The following is a 14281-nucleotide window of genomic DNA, read 5'->3' on the forward strand; positions in this document are numbered from 1 at the left end:
CCCCTGATATATAACTATTAGAGACTTCAGATACAGAACTGACTGATTGCCAGATAAGTATCTGGAGGTGCCCTAAAACCAATTTCATTCCATGTGTATTCTATTTTCATCAGCACAGATTGTAATGGGAGCTTATGCTTTAACCACCCTAAAGACAGGCTGTCAGGCAGAGCTCAATGACCCTCAATTATCTACGTCCATCGACTATCGTTCCATCAATGGAGCTCCAGACAGTGGGAAGAAGAGACGCCTGCCCTTTCCCGTCTTCAAATGCTGGCTGCGGTTACCCTGGCAACAGAGCATTGGCGGCGTCCTGGGTACCACCTATTGGGTTCGTTTTCAAAACCGCGAGCTACGGGTCTATTGAATGCTGCGCTGACGCCCGAACTTGTGTCTCCGAGTGATAACATAATAACTGGAGACAGACGTGCAGGGTGAGCGAGCGCTGATAGCAGCGTAATTAGCCAAGCTCATTTAGAGAGATGAGGTTCATGTATACAAGGCTAACAAGTAGAAAGACATATTGTACACAGATTCCAGATTTAGAAGAGTAGCACCAACTCCAAAAATAAACAAACTACATGACCATAAAGGAGGCAAACGTATCATTTGTACAGCCTTTGCAGAGGCCCTATGGCCACCCTATAGATAGTATGTAGATGTATGTGGATGTCTGAGCTAGGTAATGAGTACTAATAGATTGTTAGAGACACATAACATGTCTTTGTCTACAACCCCTACCAAATACCTAGGAAAATAAGTACATTCAGGGAAGTTGGTTGACAAGTCTATCGGATGCCATAGATTTTCCGTAGAAAGAGATAGAAGTTAGAAAGAGCTGTGAAGATCTACTATCGTCTGACCCTGGCAGTAAACAACCCAAGGACTCCAGCTAACTCTGTGCCGATCCCAGCGTACAAGCACCTGGGGTCACAAAACAAGCTAAAGTGCTGTGACAAAGACGACATTCTTGTTGTGAGAAGGTGTTGGTGAGCCTAATGTTATTGAAAATGTTATGCAACATGCTAGAATTCAGAATCAAGGAGAAGGTCTCATTGGTGGCCCCAGGGCATCCCATACCTAGACCTAAAGAGGAATAAGACCTTGATACAAGAGTCTTCCACAACAGGTGGGGTGCTGCAGGTCACTCAAGCCCTCAACTACACGCTGCGTTTATGTCACTCATGATCAGGCACCCAAGCCACTGCCAACTCAATGGTACAACCACCCTCACCCTCCCTATAACCCTCATTTATCCTTTTCACACGTAGATCCTTATTTCCATCGCCAAAAGCAGTACTCCTCCTCCCCCTTCCCCTCTTATCCCCTTCAATTATCTCTCCGCTCCTCCGACACTATCATCCACCCTCCTTCCTCCCCACCTTCGCCCTCGCCAAGTAATTTCCTCTTCAAATCAATTCTCCTAATCACAGAAAACCCAAAAGGCCCACATGAACGCAGCCTCAAACCAGAGCGCAGACATTAATTAAACCCCCTCTAGCCTCCCTGACACTACAAATTGGATGCGACAGGGGTGGGCTACCTCCTCGCAAACGTTAACCCTTCCCGTGGAAGGTGAGAGTCGGAAGGAGTGAAAATACGGGGACAAGTACAAACGTCGTGATTGGATCCATGCCAGCCGGAGCCGAGGACTTACACGTTCCTCTAATAGCAATTATTAATAAGAAAGCTCCCTATTCATCTCAGGGATTTGGCAGGGAAGCAATTTCCACACTCCAGCACATAAAGCTGACAGTTTCTTGGTCGTGCTTAGAGGGAGAGGGTGGGAGGTCCCTGGCAGGGGAACAAGGTGCTTATGAAAGGAGCTTGGGCTTCCCTCCTGTGTCCCCTCACCCGCTGGGCACCATGTCAGCCGCCAATAGCGAAGTGGGCCCGATGTGCCCCTGACACCGAAACCGCAGTCAACAGACACAAGGAGACGAGTCCTGCCCATTTCCTGAGAGCTTTCAAAGGGGAATTGTTAGTTGAATATCTGTGTGCAACTCTGACAGCCCCTCTGGAGATCCCTTCCCCCGACAGCACAGAGAGACGGTTTATCTGACAGCTGTGAGGTCTGACCGCATGGGGAGGGGGGAAAGGACGTGTTACGGGCGCAGCTGGAGAATCAAGCCTTCAGTTATAGGCAGGGGGTCGCCTAGATAAGAACGCACTGAGCAACCACACAGTGGCCAACTGAGGAGAAAGGGAAGGGAGGAGGGCATCGCAGATAAAAACTCAAGAGGAAGACTGTGTCAAAATATTGATGCGGTTTCCTCCGACCAGAAATGAAAAAAAAAAAGGAAGAAAAAAAATTTGTATAAAAATCGAACTTTAGACTTTTGGAATTTTGTAAATGTTTGCTGAATTTGTAATACATTGTGATGTGCTGTAAATATACACTTTGGGCACTGCGTCTTCTTCTGCTGGTGTGTAATGTGGCAGGGCCACTCGAGACCAAGAGCCATAAGGGGTCTAATTTTTTCCTAGAATACAAAGTGGCCAGTACTAAAAGTGATACATTGTAGTCATGGGGACCTGGTTCAGGAGTTGGAGCTGGGACCCAGCAGCTTCTAGTTGGTCCTCTATGTAAACTTATATCTGTTACTTTCCTACCTACTAAAAAATAAGAAAGATTAGCAAGGTCATTGTCAATTCAAAATATACTGTCTAATTATGAAATAAGTAAAATATTCACTAACTTTTCAAATAACTTTGTATAAAGCAACTTATCAGAGAAAAAAGTTTTTTTGTCCAAGTGCGTTGATTCTCATCTTCCTTCCAAATCTACATTTTTAATGAATTTGTGCTGCATTCTGTCATGCTAGCAAGATTGACAGAAACTCCCAGTGTTGTTAGATAAGCTCTTAGTATAGGGAAGGAGTGGGGGGAGTCACGGCAGCTAGATTACCACTGAAAAGCTCTGAAAGGATTGCAGATTTAAGACATACTGCAGCGGTCAAATGAAAATTACATCATAATGCTTGATATTTTGCCCTCTCTAAAGCTGCTCCTATGATGCTTCTGAAACCAAACTACAGCTATGGACTATGATATAGCCCCTATAGATAACAGAACCACCACACATGGGCTATATTTGTCTTTTTGCCAAATAACCTCCTTCCTGAGCTGCAGTTTGTTGACTGTCGCAGTCACTCCCATAGGAGTTGCATGTAAGAGCACTATTCCATATGGACGGGATAAGTACATAGATCCCCATGGACAGTATGGAAGTAAATAAACACTGCCCCCCCCCCCATACACACACATACACACACACTGTTCACACTAGGCGACTGCTGTGTAAGCCAAAACAAGATCAATGAATAGTTGGACATATAAATAGATTAAACTCGTATTGCAGCTTATATCCATAAGTTTCATAGGAATCAGGAGAGAACATTAGTACAAAATGCATTTACATAGCTAATAAATGCATTGTGCAAGAAGAAACTGCAACATATCTAGCCGCAAACAAGTTTTGAGCTTGGACTGGTACCAGGTATCACGGATGTTGGAGCAGCTGACGTTGGGATGAATTCTGATGTAGTGAACAAAGTTTTAAGTTGTGTAAAAGGACCAAAAAAAGAAAATGTAGATGCCTAAAGTGACGGTGATGACCGCAGAAGAGGGTGTTATATTAAATTTGGCAGGTGTCTTACAGGTTGTCTGGTGGAAGTAAAGAATCACATTTCAATGTTGTTGTGATACATTCTACTACTGGGATCAGGGGTGTAACTAGGAGAGACAGGGCCCCCTAGCAGGTTACTGCATGGGGCCCCCTTACCACTTAAAAAATATCCATAATAGTATACTCACACATGCGAGTTACAATCACATATAAATACACTCATGTGCATATACACACACATACAGTGCCACATACTCACATACAGTGTATACAGACACCATATACACTTCACAGATACTGCATATATACATCACAGTATATGTTATATACTTATTATGCTGGACAATGGGGAGTACAATATAGATATAATGGTGCACATCCTCCATTATTTATTGTGTCAGGTCAGATGAGGGGGCCCCTTGATACTGCGGGCCCCATAGCGGCTGCTATGGCTGCTACCACTGTAGTTACGCCCCTGACTGGGATTATTGGGAAAAGGGCACACATGGACAATTATCAGAGGCAATTCTGAGCAATCAGTTCTGTTAACTCTGGTCTCAGATATGCTAATTAGGCACTTCACTGTCAGGTGGGTGGTCCCAGGCTGAAGATGACATCCTAGTCCCACCTACTTGTCAAACATCATAGCAGTGATGATTGCTTGGGATTAGCAGGGACTAGAGCAAAAGGTTTAGCTGCTTTAAAACCAGTGGAGGAATAGATTTTATTTATCATTGCCATGTTAAAGGGAATGTTTAGGATTGAAAAACAAAAGTTCATTTTTATATACAAAGATATACAGATTGTGACCCAGCTACCTGGCTATAGACAGGTTCTGCTGATCTTGGAAAGAACAGAGATCTTTATCTCAAACATCAAAGTAATTTCTGGCACTTCCTACAGAAGAAAGCTACTCAATATTTCAAAATCCTGTTATTAAAAGTCAAAGGATGAAGCGTTCATTCTCAATTCCGTTTTAACTTTTAGTACAACAAAGATTATCAGTTCCTGAAACAAAGCTGGGAGTAGGAAATGCTTAGACCAGAGAACCTGCTGTGCCCATTTGTCATGAAGGTAGGTGAGATGTACCACCATAAATCCTTCATATTCCTTGCAATGTGGTGCCCTAAAAGTCCCTATCCACGCATTTGCAGTAGATTCTTCTAGATAAGCAAACGTTCTCCATGCAAGATCTAGCCCCCTATGATATTATTTGTAGTAGTAGCTGTCCCAATCACCACTGATCAAGGTCCAGTTAGACCTTTGAACCCTACTATACCAGGGAGTTTCGGTGTCTCGCTCGTGTGTTTATGAACCCAACCTCAAATCGTGAACGTTCAGTTTAGTGATCCAAGGTTCAGTCTGGGATATCCCGCAAATGCACACAGCAAGTTTCTCAGCCCAAACTTATCTGTGGCCAATGGGTTTGACAGGGTCTTCTGAGATCATCACATCCATCAGAATGTTGTGTATTTATTGCAATTTGTCCCATTCACTTAAAAGGGCTTGCATTTGTCAGGATCCATTGCACATAAAAACTACAATGTCAACAAAGATAAAATTACGGCTATACTCGAAACAAGAACAGTCGGACTGGACCACTTGAGTAACAGGCGTTCTACTTTTGGGAAACAGCTCTGACACAATAAAGGCCAAAAGGTCCCGTAGAAAACAAGCCACCGGAGCCACCTTAAAAGCTGATATGAATATGCTCTATATTAAGAGAGGGGTACACTAGTGGTCCAAGGAACCCGAGATCTAAACTACATACAGGTTTTCAATATATGTCTAATGATTATCCAGAAATGCGCCAAAATTCACAGTATGCAAAAAGATCCCCATTCCTTACAATATCTGGCCACTGCCTCTATATAGATTTTTTTATACTCCATAACTGAATAATTTAGATCTTTAAAAACTTGTTCATCCTGAGGCACAAGGCACATTATGGCTCATTGCCTGGATGCCTGTGAATACAGGTCAAGCATCAGCAGTGTATACAGAGTAGAAATACTACTGAGGGTCTTTCTGATCCAAAATGTTGCAGTTTCTTCACAAAATCCTTGCAGAGATCTCATCATGCTAAACTATATACTCTCCTGGAAAGAAAAATGAATCTGGAACAAAGCATTGATAAAGCATCACAAAACGTCCACCTCAGCTCACATAAAGGAGCCCTTTCGAATCTCGAATTATATGATGGCATAAAATTCATTCAGGATAGCCAATAAAATAATGATATCAATGAAACTGCCATTTCATCCCACAAAATTGTCTTTTTGACTAATTTCTTCCGTCTGCCTATAGGATTTCATTGATTTTACTGTTCCTCACCATTAATTCCCTTTCGTTACGTTTTTTATCACCTCTAGCTCTGGCTGTCGGCTGCTACGGTTAGTTCATACCTCAAGATAAAAGCCACAGATAAATTCACAGGACCAGCGGGCTCCACATTAATAGAAACGGGAACAGCTTTAACAGAGTTCTCCTCTTCCTTAAGACAAAGTAATACAACTATGTGTAAAATGTTATTAAATGTATAAATATGATGTATTCACAGGTGCTGGTTGACATTGAGACCACATATTTTTTCAGTATATCCTATGAGCCCTAGTAATGACACCTTTGAAGTTTCTGTGATCCTAGCAATTACTTGCTCTTTGACCATACACATTAGATACAAGCTGAATTTACTGATTGCAGCACTAAAGGTCAATCATCCAATGGGTATGGGGGTCCCCATTCAGGTACGCTAGATTAATCATGCCACAGCGTTTGCTCTTTAAGGGCAGCTTCTTATTCCCATATTCCCATTGAAAACACAGATAACAGCGGCGAGTTGAAAGAGGGATGTTATAAGTTGTATGGCCATTGTAAAATTACAGTGTTTGGAGTGGATCCAGACAGCAAAGGAGGATTAAAGGGTTTAGCCAGGAATTACTATTAAAGATAGACCATCGCTAGATAGTGTGGGGATGGACACACCCGACCACAGCCCTGATCCCGTGTAAACATAGGAACATGCCAGAAGTAGTTTGCATTATGACGCAGTTCGTCCCTCACTGATCAACTATGAGGATACCCTGTCATCAGTAATACCTAACAAGGGTTCTTCCGGGTTTTAAAGAAAGATAATTGGGCAAAAAAGTTAACAATATAGGTGGTGGGCGATTCCCACCAATTATTTTTTTTCTTGTCCTGCAATAATTATGTCATGCACATTAACGTGCCATAGATGGGGCCAGCCACCAGCGGCAGAAGCCTTGAGCCCAGGACAGTGGTGGCAGCCTCGCACCACAGAGGTGGCCAATGATCAGTAGTGGCAGTCTGGTGTCCAAGATGAGGACATTGACCAGCAGCGGCAGTCTGGCAACCAAGACGGGGCAGGCGGTGGCAGCCTGGCGCAACTGTTGAGGTCAGTGATTAGTGGGGGCAGTCCAGGTTTCAAGATGAAGTCCAGTGGCGGAAGTCTGGCGCCCAAGAAGGGGACAGCTACCGGCGGAAGCAGTCTAACGTCCAAGATGCTACCAGCAGCAGCCAGCGGCAGCCTGGCACCACAGTTGAGTAGCAGTCTACAGTGAGCAGTGGCGGAAGTCTGGCATCCAAGATGAGCCAGCGGCGGCAGTCTGACACCTAAGACGGGGCCACTAACCAGCAGTCTAGTGCCCAAGAGGGGCCAGTCACCAGGTGCGGCAGTCTGGCGCCACAGTTGAGGCAGAGGTCAGTGGCGGCAGTCTAGCATACAAGACGAGGCCTGGCGCCAAGTTGAGGCCAGCGACCAATCATAATTAGAAAGATTTGCCATTTGCTTATACTTCTACAAAGAACAGAATAACAAGGCCAAAGTCAGTGCTAATGGACTATAGCAAAGGCTCCAACCATTGCATCCAAGGCTACTACAAACCTACAGCTCCCAACATTATTTTATGGGGAAGTTTGGTAACAATGTTAGGTTGAAGTTTTACTGAGCTGAGGATATACAGGTAGGAGACCAATGGAATATCCAAAGAGAAATATAGCCAAATGTAAAAATTAGACTGCAACACTTACATGACCATAAAGTGTGAAAGAAACATTTTTACCAATGGTCAATGGCTACATATATAAAAAAAAAAGTCTTACACAATCACAAATTCCCAACATTTCTGCGTACCTAATCTTTAACAGTTTTGTATGTATACATCTATCAATAACCTGCATATCTTAATCAGCTTTTGGAAAAAATAATAAAATAGCAACAAAAACAGATCAAGCCAATACAGCATCACCTACATACCTTATATACATCTATGCAAGACACACATTAACCCCCCTCAGGCATATGTAAATGAAGAATTGTAGTGTGAATGGTGTTATCCAGCAGATATTAAAGGAGACACATGACAACAATATAAATAATAAATGCACCGTGGTTCATTTTCTTATCATCAAAACTAAAAAAAAAAGAATATTCTATATCAAAGATTTCACCGCCAGTCTAATTGCCATTATCCTGTATTAACTGGCAGTTCTATTCTTTATATTATATTCAAGACTCACACAGCGGAGAGCACGTGGCGTGTGACAACATGGGGGATGGGCGCTGTGTATGTCTGTATATGCTCATAGATAACTATGGAAAAGAGACATTGAAACCATCCATAGAGGGCTGTGCTCATATTCTGTACATAGATGTATAATACTTGGAGTGAAATAATTTGCCCCCTTTACCATGGTCTCAAATACTAGTTTTCTGTAACCAATATTTTCTTTACCCTTTCATGCCCACATAGGTACCGGGGGGATGCTGTGTTTACATTATTATTTCACGCTTGCATCACAAAAATAAATATTTCTACTCAAAAAGTCAAAACTTTGTAATATAAAAAGTCATCATCTTAGAAGACCCCCTACTGCCACGGCTGTCATCAGCGCAGCCAGCGAATACAGCATCAGAACCTCTGATCAAACACGATGCAGGAAAAAGGAGCTTAAACAGAGTCTGAGCAATGATCTTACCACTGGAGACGAAATTCGACACCCAGGGCAATCACAGATTGGAGGATGTACCTGTAAGATTCCTTTTGACATAAGAGTCTTCAGACTTTTCCCTGGAAGCAGCACATGAAAGAGAGAAGAGACAAGGTGATGAGCTGAGGGTCAGCAGAAGATAAGGTGACAGTACTGTCCCATCACAGGCTCAGGCGGATTTTAACCCCAGTCAGACAAGTGACAAAATCGTGTCTGAACACAGCCCCGTTATTCTCAGTTATGAATAATCACCATTTAATTATTACAGTAATGATACAAATGCAGTAGAACTCAATGGATACGATCATTTGGCACATTTGATGGATCAATAAGTGGAAACCTAGGTGCACACTCATATACTGTACATTGTTATGAATCCATACATAGTTGCACAAAGTAACAAACACATTGAGGCGTTACATAAACACAGCAACAATCCTCAAACTACGCTTTAAAGTGGCTAACATGTACTAAAATAGATCACGTAGACTGTGACTCCTTATAAAAAGTCTATATGGAAGAGTAGAAGGCATACTCTGCTCTCCTAAGCGCTTCAATGTCAGGGACTGGCAGTGCCCACTGGGTGCACCCGCAGCCAAGTAAACAGACCTCTCCTGGCCCCGCCACCGCCGCCTCCTCAAAAGGGTTAATGACCTCTCATTAGCACTGCCCTGTCTATCCTCACCCCCTCCCCAGAGTAAGCACATGGCTGGAGCTACCCCCACCCCTGGCAGACCTTTATCCTGCTCTAGAGTTTCTGCAGGATCCTGCTCAGCATCTATGGACAGACTTGTGACCATCTCTGGGCAGTGACATTGTAACTGGAGCATCCTAAAGGGAATCGGTCCAATCTAAATCCCCAGGGAGGTGGAATATTGTGTCATTCCCTCCATGATCCCAACTTGTTCCAGTAGAAAAAAAGGTCTACGGAATCTTTAAAACTATGAACTCCCCCCCCCCCCCCCCCCCCACCTCTGCCCTGGCTGCGACTTTGTATCCCTGGGTGGGAGAGGGTGGGTGTGCGGATGTGTCTGTCCTGTGGGTATCAATCCCTCCCCATTTACCTCCACAACCCCAGCAGCCTGCGTCTCAGTGCCAAATCCCCATCCGGAGAGCCGGGGTCACCGGAGAGGGAAGGAAGGAAGGAGGAGGGAGAAGGGGAGGGCAGTGTGGGTTGGTGTCACTGAGCAGCACCAGCCCTTGAAGCTTCCTATAACCACGTTTGGATGTTACCCCCCTCCCCTGCCAGGAAGAATCATGAGGGGATGTCTCCGCTGGGAGCAAAGTCTTATAAATTAATGATCCCACATCATCCGTGACAAGTGGTGCGTGTAAGGGGTTAATCCCCATCATCATCCTCCTCCTCCTCATCACATGTATTCTTATCACCTTCTTCTCTCCCATCACTTGTTATATCAACACAGACTGTCCAATCCTTGGTGACTGCTCTCTGGACCGGAGACAGTACTCTTTAGGTCCAAAAGCTGAATCATAATAAATTAACCCTGTCATTCTGATAGATAATCACAAATCACAAATGCTTCTGTTATCTTTTTGGTCTATCAAGTTATTTTTATTTAACCTTATCTACTATGATTGTATGAAACCATAGACCTCCCTTTACCATAATAAATGAAAAATCATACTAGGTTACTATGAGACCATAAATCCCATACCATAATAAGCTACAATCATACTAGGATACTATAAGACGGTAACCCTTACACCAAAATAAGCTAAAAGCATCCTAGGATACTGTGAGACCTTAAATCCCATACTAAAATAAGTTAAAAATCATCCTAGGATACTATGAGACCAGAACCCTTATACCAAAATAAACTACGAATCATCCTAGGATACTATGTGACATATATAGAGCAGTATATGGGGGTCATCAGTGCAGAGCAGGGTCCACATTGGGCTGGGGGGTAGCAGAGATGTCACAGCCAGGGTTGGTCCAGCGCTTTCCCAGAAGTTTGGGCAGAGTTGCCCCTTACCTTTGTGCCTGATGCTCCGCTTCCAGTCCTTGGCCGTCTCCCGTCCACTGACAAACTGGAACTCGTTGGGGGTGAGCCACTCTCCCCGGTAGCGGATGGAGGGTCCCTTGCTGCCCTGGCACAACTTCTGGATGTAGAGCAGCGCCTTGTTGTCCCCGCACTCCACCTCGATGCAGGGCTCCCCCTGGTCATAGAGGGGCTGGAAGTCCGGGACGGAGGAGAACCTCTCCAGCATGAGGTCATCAGGCAGAGGCGGGTGCGGCGGCTCGTGTAAGCCCAGGTAGGCGCGCTGGGCATGGGTGGCGAAGAGGTGCTCGTAGGCTGGAGGGTGCGGGGTGACCACGGGGATGGCGGCGCTCAGGTATCCGGGGATAGTGTCCATGGGCTGGTTGTAGGCGGCCAGGGCCAGCTCCTCGCGGTCCGGTCTCTCCTTCTTGATGGCCGGCATGGCTTGTGGCAGGTTCCCAGCTGCTCGCAGCGCGCCTCCTCTGCTCATGTGCCAGGCAGCCCGACTGAGACATGACATGCTGGGGAGGAGGAGGGCTGAGCCGCCGGAGACATCATGCTGCCTCGCTAAATGCGCCTTATTGATCCCTTATTGACCTCCCCCCGTGGTGAGAACTCAGCGCCCCCCTCCTGTGCTCTAGTTGCCCCTGCCTCCGTGCTGCCCCCTAGGTGCACTCCTGGAAAGTTTTGCAGGCTGCTCTCCGCGGCGCTCCACCTGTGCACTGAGCGGCAGCGGGATCACACTCATCACTTATACAGCAGGACAATGAGTGTGGCGCCTGCCTGTCCCCGGACTCTGCCGCCGCCGCCGCCGCTGCTGGGGGATCCCGCTACGTCCTATGTGTCACACACAGCGGAGTTCACACAGTCTCCTGACCAAACAAGACTCCGCTCCTCCGCCGCTTCTCCAACTTGGCCCATTTAAACAGCAGCACAGGCGGCAGCGGAGGGGGGGAAGCCGGCGAGCAGGGGGGTGTGCGAGGGACGACGGGCAGCGGCGCCGGGACCCACGTGGGTGATTGTGATGGAGAGTCCTGATGCTACACAGCGGGGTCTGTGCACTTCCCTGCTGCCACCCCCATAATCTAGTATAGATCATCTATATTATTATCTATATGATTATCTATTTTATTATCCATTATAGATTATCTATACTATTATCTATATTATCTTTTATATATTATCTATATGATTATCTATATTATTATATATTATCTATATTATTATCTATTATCTATTTGATTATCTATATTATTATCTATTGTAGATTATCTATATTATTATCTATTATAGATTATCTACAGCAGAGATATATAGTTGCTGAAACTTTTTACCTGTCATAGACTACAAAGCTTGCGACCCCCTCATTCTACAGATAGAGGGGCACCTATTGCTTCTGATCTGTGTAATCTTCACACTTGCTGCCCTTTGGCTGTATGCCCACTTTAAATGTGACTGGTACCCAATAATCTACAAATGATTATGATCGGCTGATCCAATAAAAACATGATATAAAAAATGTCATACTGAAGCTTTTGACACGAACATTGGAGGATACCTTCACAAATAAAGGAAATCTAAATGAAGCAAGATCAACCAGGGACACTTACTTATAGATCATGGCACTGTGACTGTGGTAATCTACTTCTTCCTTTTAAAATCAACTTTTCAAATTATGCTAATCAGAAGGGCTCTGGGGGAGTTAGGAGAGTTCCTCCATACTGCAGCTACACATGTTGTTACACTAAGCAGGAGCACTTCCCCCTCCCTCCCCCTGCTGTAATCTCACTGTAGCACAGAAAGTTTCAGCACATAGTGGGAGGGGGAGTGCTCCTCAACAAGGTAACCCCTCCCACAGCCCCAGCGGTAGCATAATTTTAAAAGATATTAGAAGTAGGGATGTCATGGATAACAAATGTAAGAAGATAACCACAGTCACGATGCCTGGATCTATGAGTAAGTGCCCCTGGTTTATCATGATGGATTTTGATGGTAGATTTCCTTTAAACTTGTTGCCCACGTAGGAGTATGGATGGAAAAACTCACAACGTGCACTTGCAGGAATTCCCGGAGCAAACTGGGAATCACTGAACTGAGTCGACTTACTAGTAGGAATTTGTTAAGAGAGGGTGCAGCAGTTCCACCCAGGATAAATGCCCCCCACCGAGTTCAGTGGTTCTAAATTTTGTCTGGGAAATCCCATAAGACCCGCAGAGCATCAAACTCACTAAGGGACAATCAATTTTATGCGCATTTCAACATGGAAAATGTATCATAATTAGTGAGAAAACAGTCCTTAAACGGGTTGTCTGGGTCTTAGTTCTTACCTTTTAGGATAGGTAATGAATTTCAAATTAGTGTGGGGAAGGGAGTTCTGACACCCAAAAACCCCTTAAAGCTAATGTGCTGATCCAGTGATCGCTACTTTACAGTCATGTGATGCCACGTCCATTCATCACCCAAAACACACAAATTGTGGGCACTGATAATGTAGGGTATAAATTCCCATATCCAAAGCCAACACAATTATAATGGAAAAACAAAAAGGTGAAAAAAGACGTGTGAAAAGCCATCTAAATGAAAGCAACTTATCTTTATTAGTTACAAACAACCCAAACCCATAATATAAACACTTAGAAGTACAATAATTGCACACAAACAATTGTAGGTAGGGGTAAGGGTGAAGACACACGTGGCGTTTTTAGGCCATTTTTGGGCCGTTTTTAGTTAGGGCGTTTTCACATCGTTAAAAACGCATGCATTAAAAAACGCATGCGTTTTTGACAGGTTTGACCAATTATCTTAATTCAAACTGGTCAAAAACGCATGTGATCTGAAAACGCACTAACTAAAAACGGCCCAAAAACAGACTAAAAACGCCACGTGTCTCTTCACCCTAAGGCGGCCCCACCAACTAGCTCCTAGGTGTAAGACTGCCCTAGGGAACAATTCACATCACATGGTAACACATTATACGGGGTGTATAAGAATGATAAAGCAGCAACAGAAAATGAAAAAAGTCACCTCAGTAACCCAGTCGCTGTTTTGGTTTTGGAGTATCACGTGGCTTATTTGCAGCTCAGTCCCAATGAAGTTTATGGGGCCGAGCTGCAATACCAAGCAATGCCATTAGGAAACTGCAATATTCATATGACTGCTGTGGTTTCTTGATTTTCCAGACAATCCCTTTAAATCTGCTTCTCATTGACTTCAATAGAAACTACTTATGGATTTTTTTTTTAGCAAGATGGAAACAGAAATGGATCACGATGATCGAAGGAGTAACCACAGGCAAAAAAATCTCCCTCAATGACCCGCGCAGGGACGCAGGAAAACAAAAGCTTTAGATTCTTCTGTGTATTTCTTGCCATGTGAACATCGTGTTATACTGCAGTCCTATAAAGACTATATGGGACTTTATAAATTGAGCTCATAGAACCCCAGTGATTTTCCCCCTGATAAAACACAAGTGTGTTTGGTCCATGAATTCTGGACGTGTTGGTGTCCGGACATCACAGATTTCACAAACATTGTGCCGAGAACAGAACTGCAACAATCAAAGTTATACGTGATGAAATGAGCTTCCACAAGATCTCTGGACAACTGTCATCATGTTTGTTGTTCCCTATGGAAGCAAGGA

General features: G+C 44.3%; 1 protein-coding gene across 4 annotated transcripts in view; it reads right to left on the reverse strand.

Annotated features, from left to right (window-relative positions):
* SAMD11 (sterile alpha motif domain containing 11) overlaps positions 1-11549 on the reverse strand; it is a 104845-nt gene extending 93296 nt beyond the window's left edge. Inside the window, exons 1-2 of one of the 4 annotated variants that reach the window (XM_072155921.1) lie at positions 10636-11546; positions 8678-8718 (exon numbers count right to left, since the gene is read on the reverse strand). In XM_072155921.1, the coding sequence (XP_072012022.1) occupies positions 8678-8718; positions 10636-11161 (567 nt within the window). In that variant the 5' untranslated portion in view covers positions 11162-11546. Of the gene's footprint in view, positions 1-8626; positions 8719-9702; positions 9809-10635 lie in introns of those variants that run through there. The other 3 variants (XM_072155920.1, XM_072155923.1, XM_072155922.1) reach the window with 3 other exon arrangements.
* Between the last annotated feature and the right edge of the window lie 2732 nt (positions 11550-14281).

The sequence above is a fragment of the Engystomops pustulosus genome, chromosome 6 (assembly GCF_040894005.1).
Source record: "Engystomops pustulosus chromosome 6, aEngPut4.maternal, whole genome shotgun sequence".
NCBI classification, from domain to species: Eukaryota; Metazoa; Chordata; class Amphibia; order Anura; family Leptodactylidae; genus Engystomops; species Engystomops pustulosus.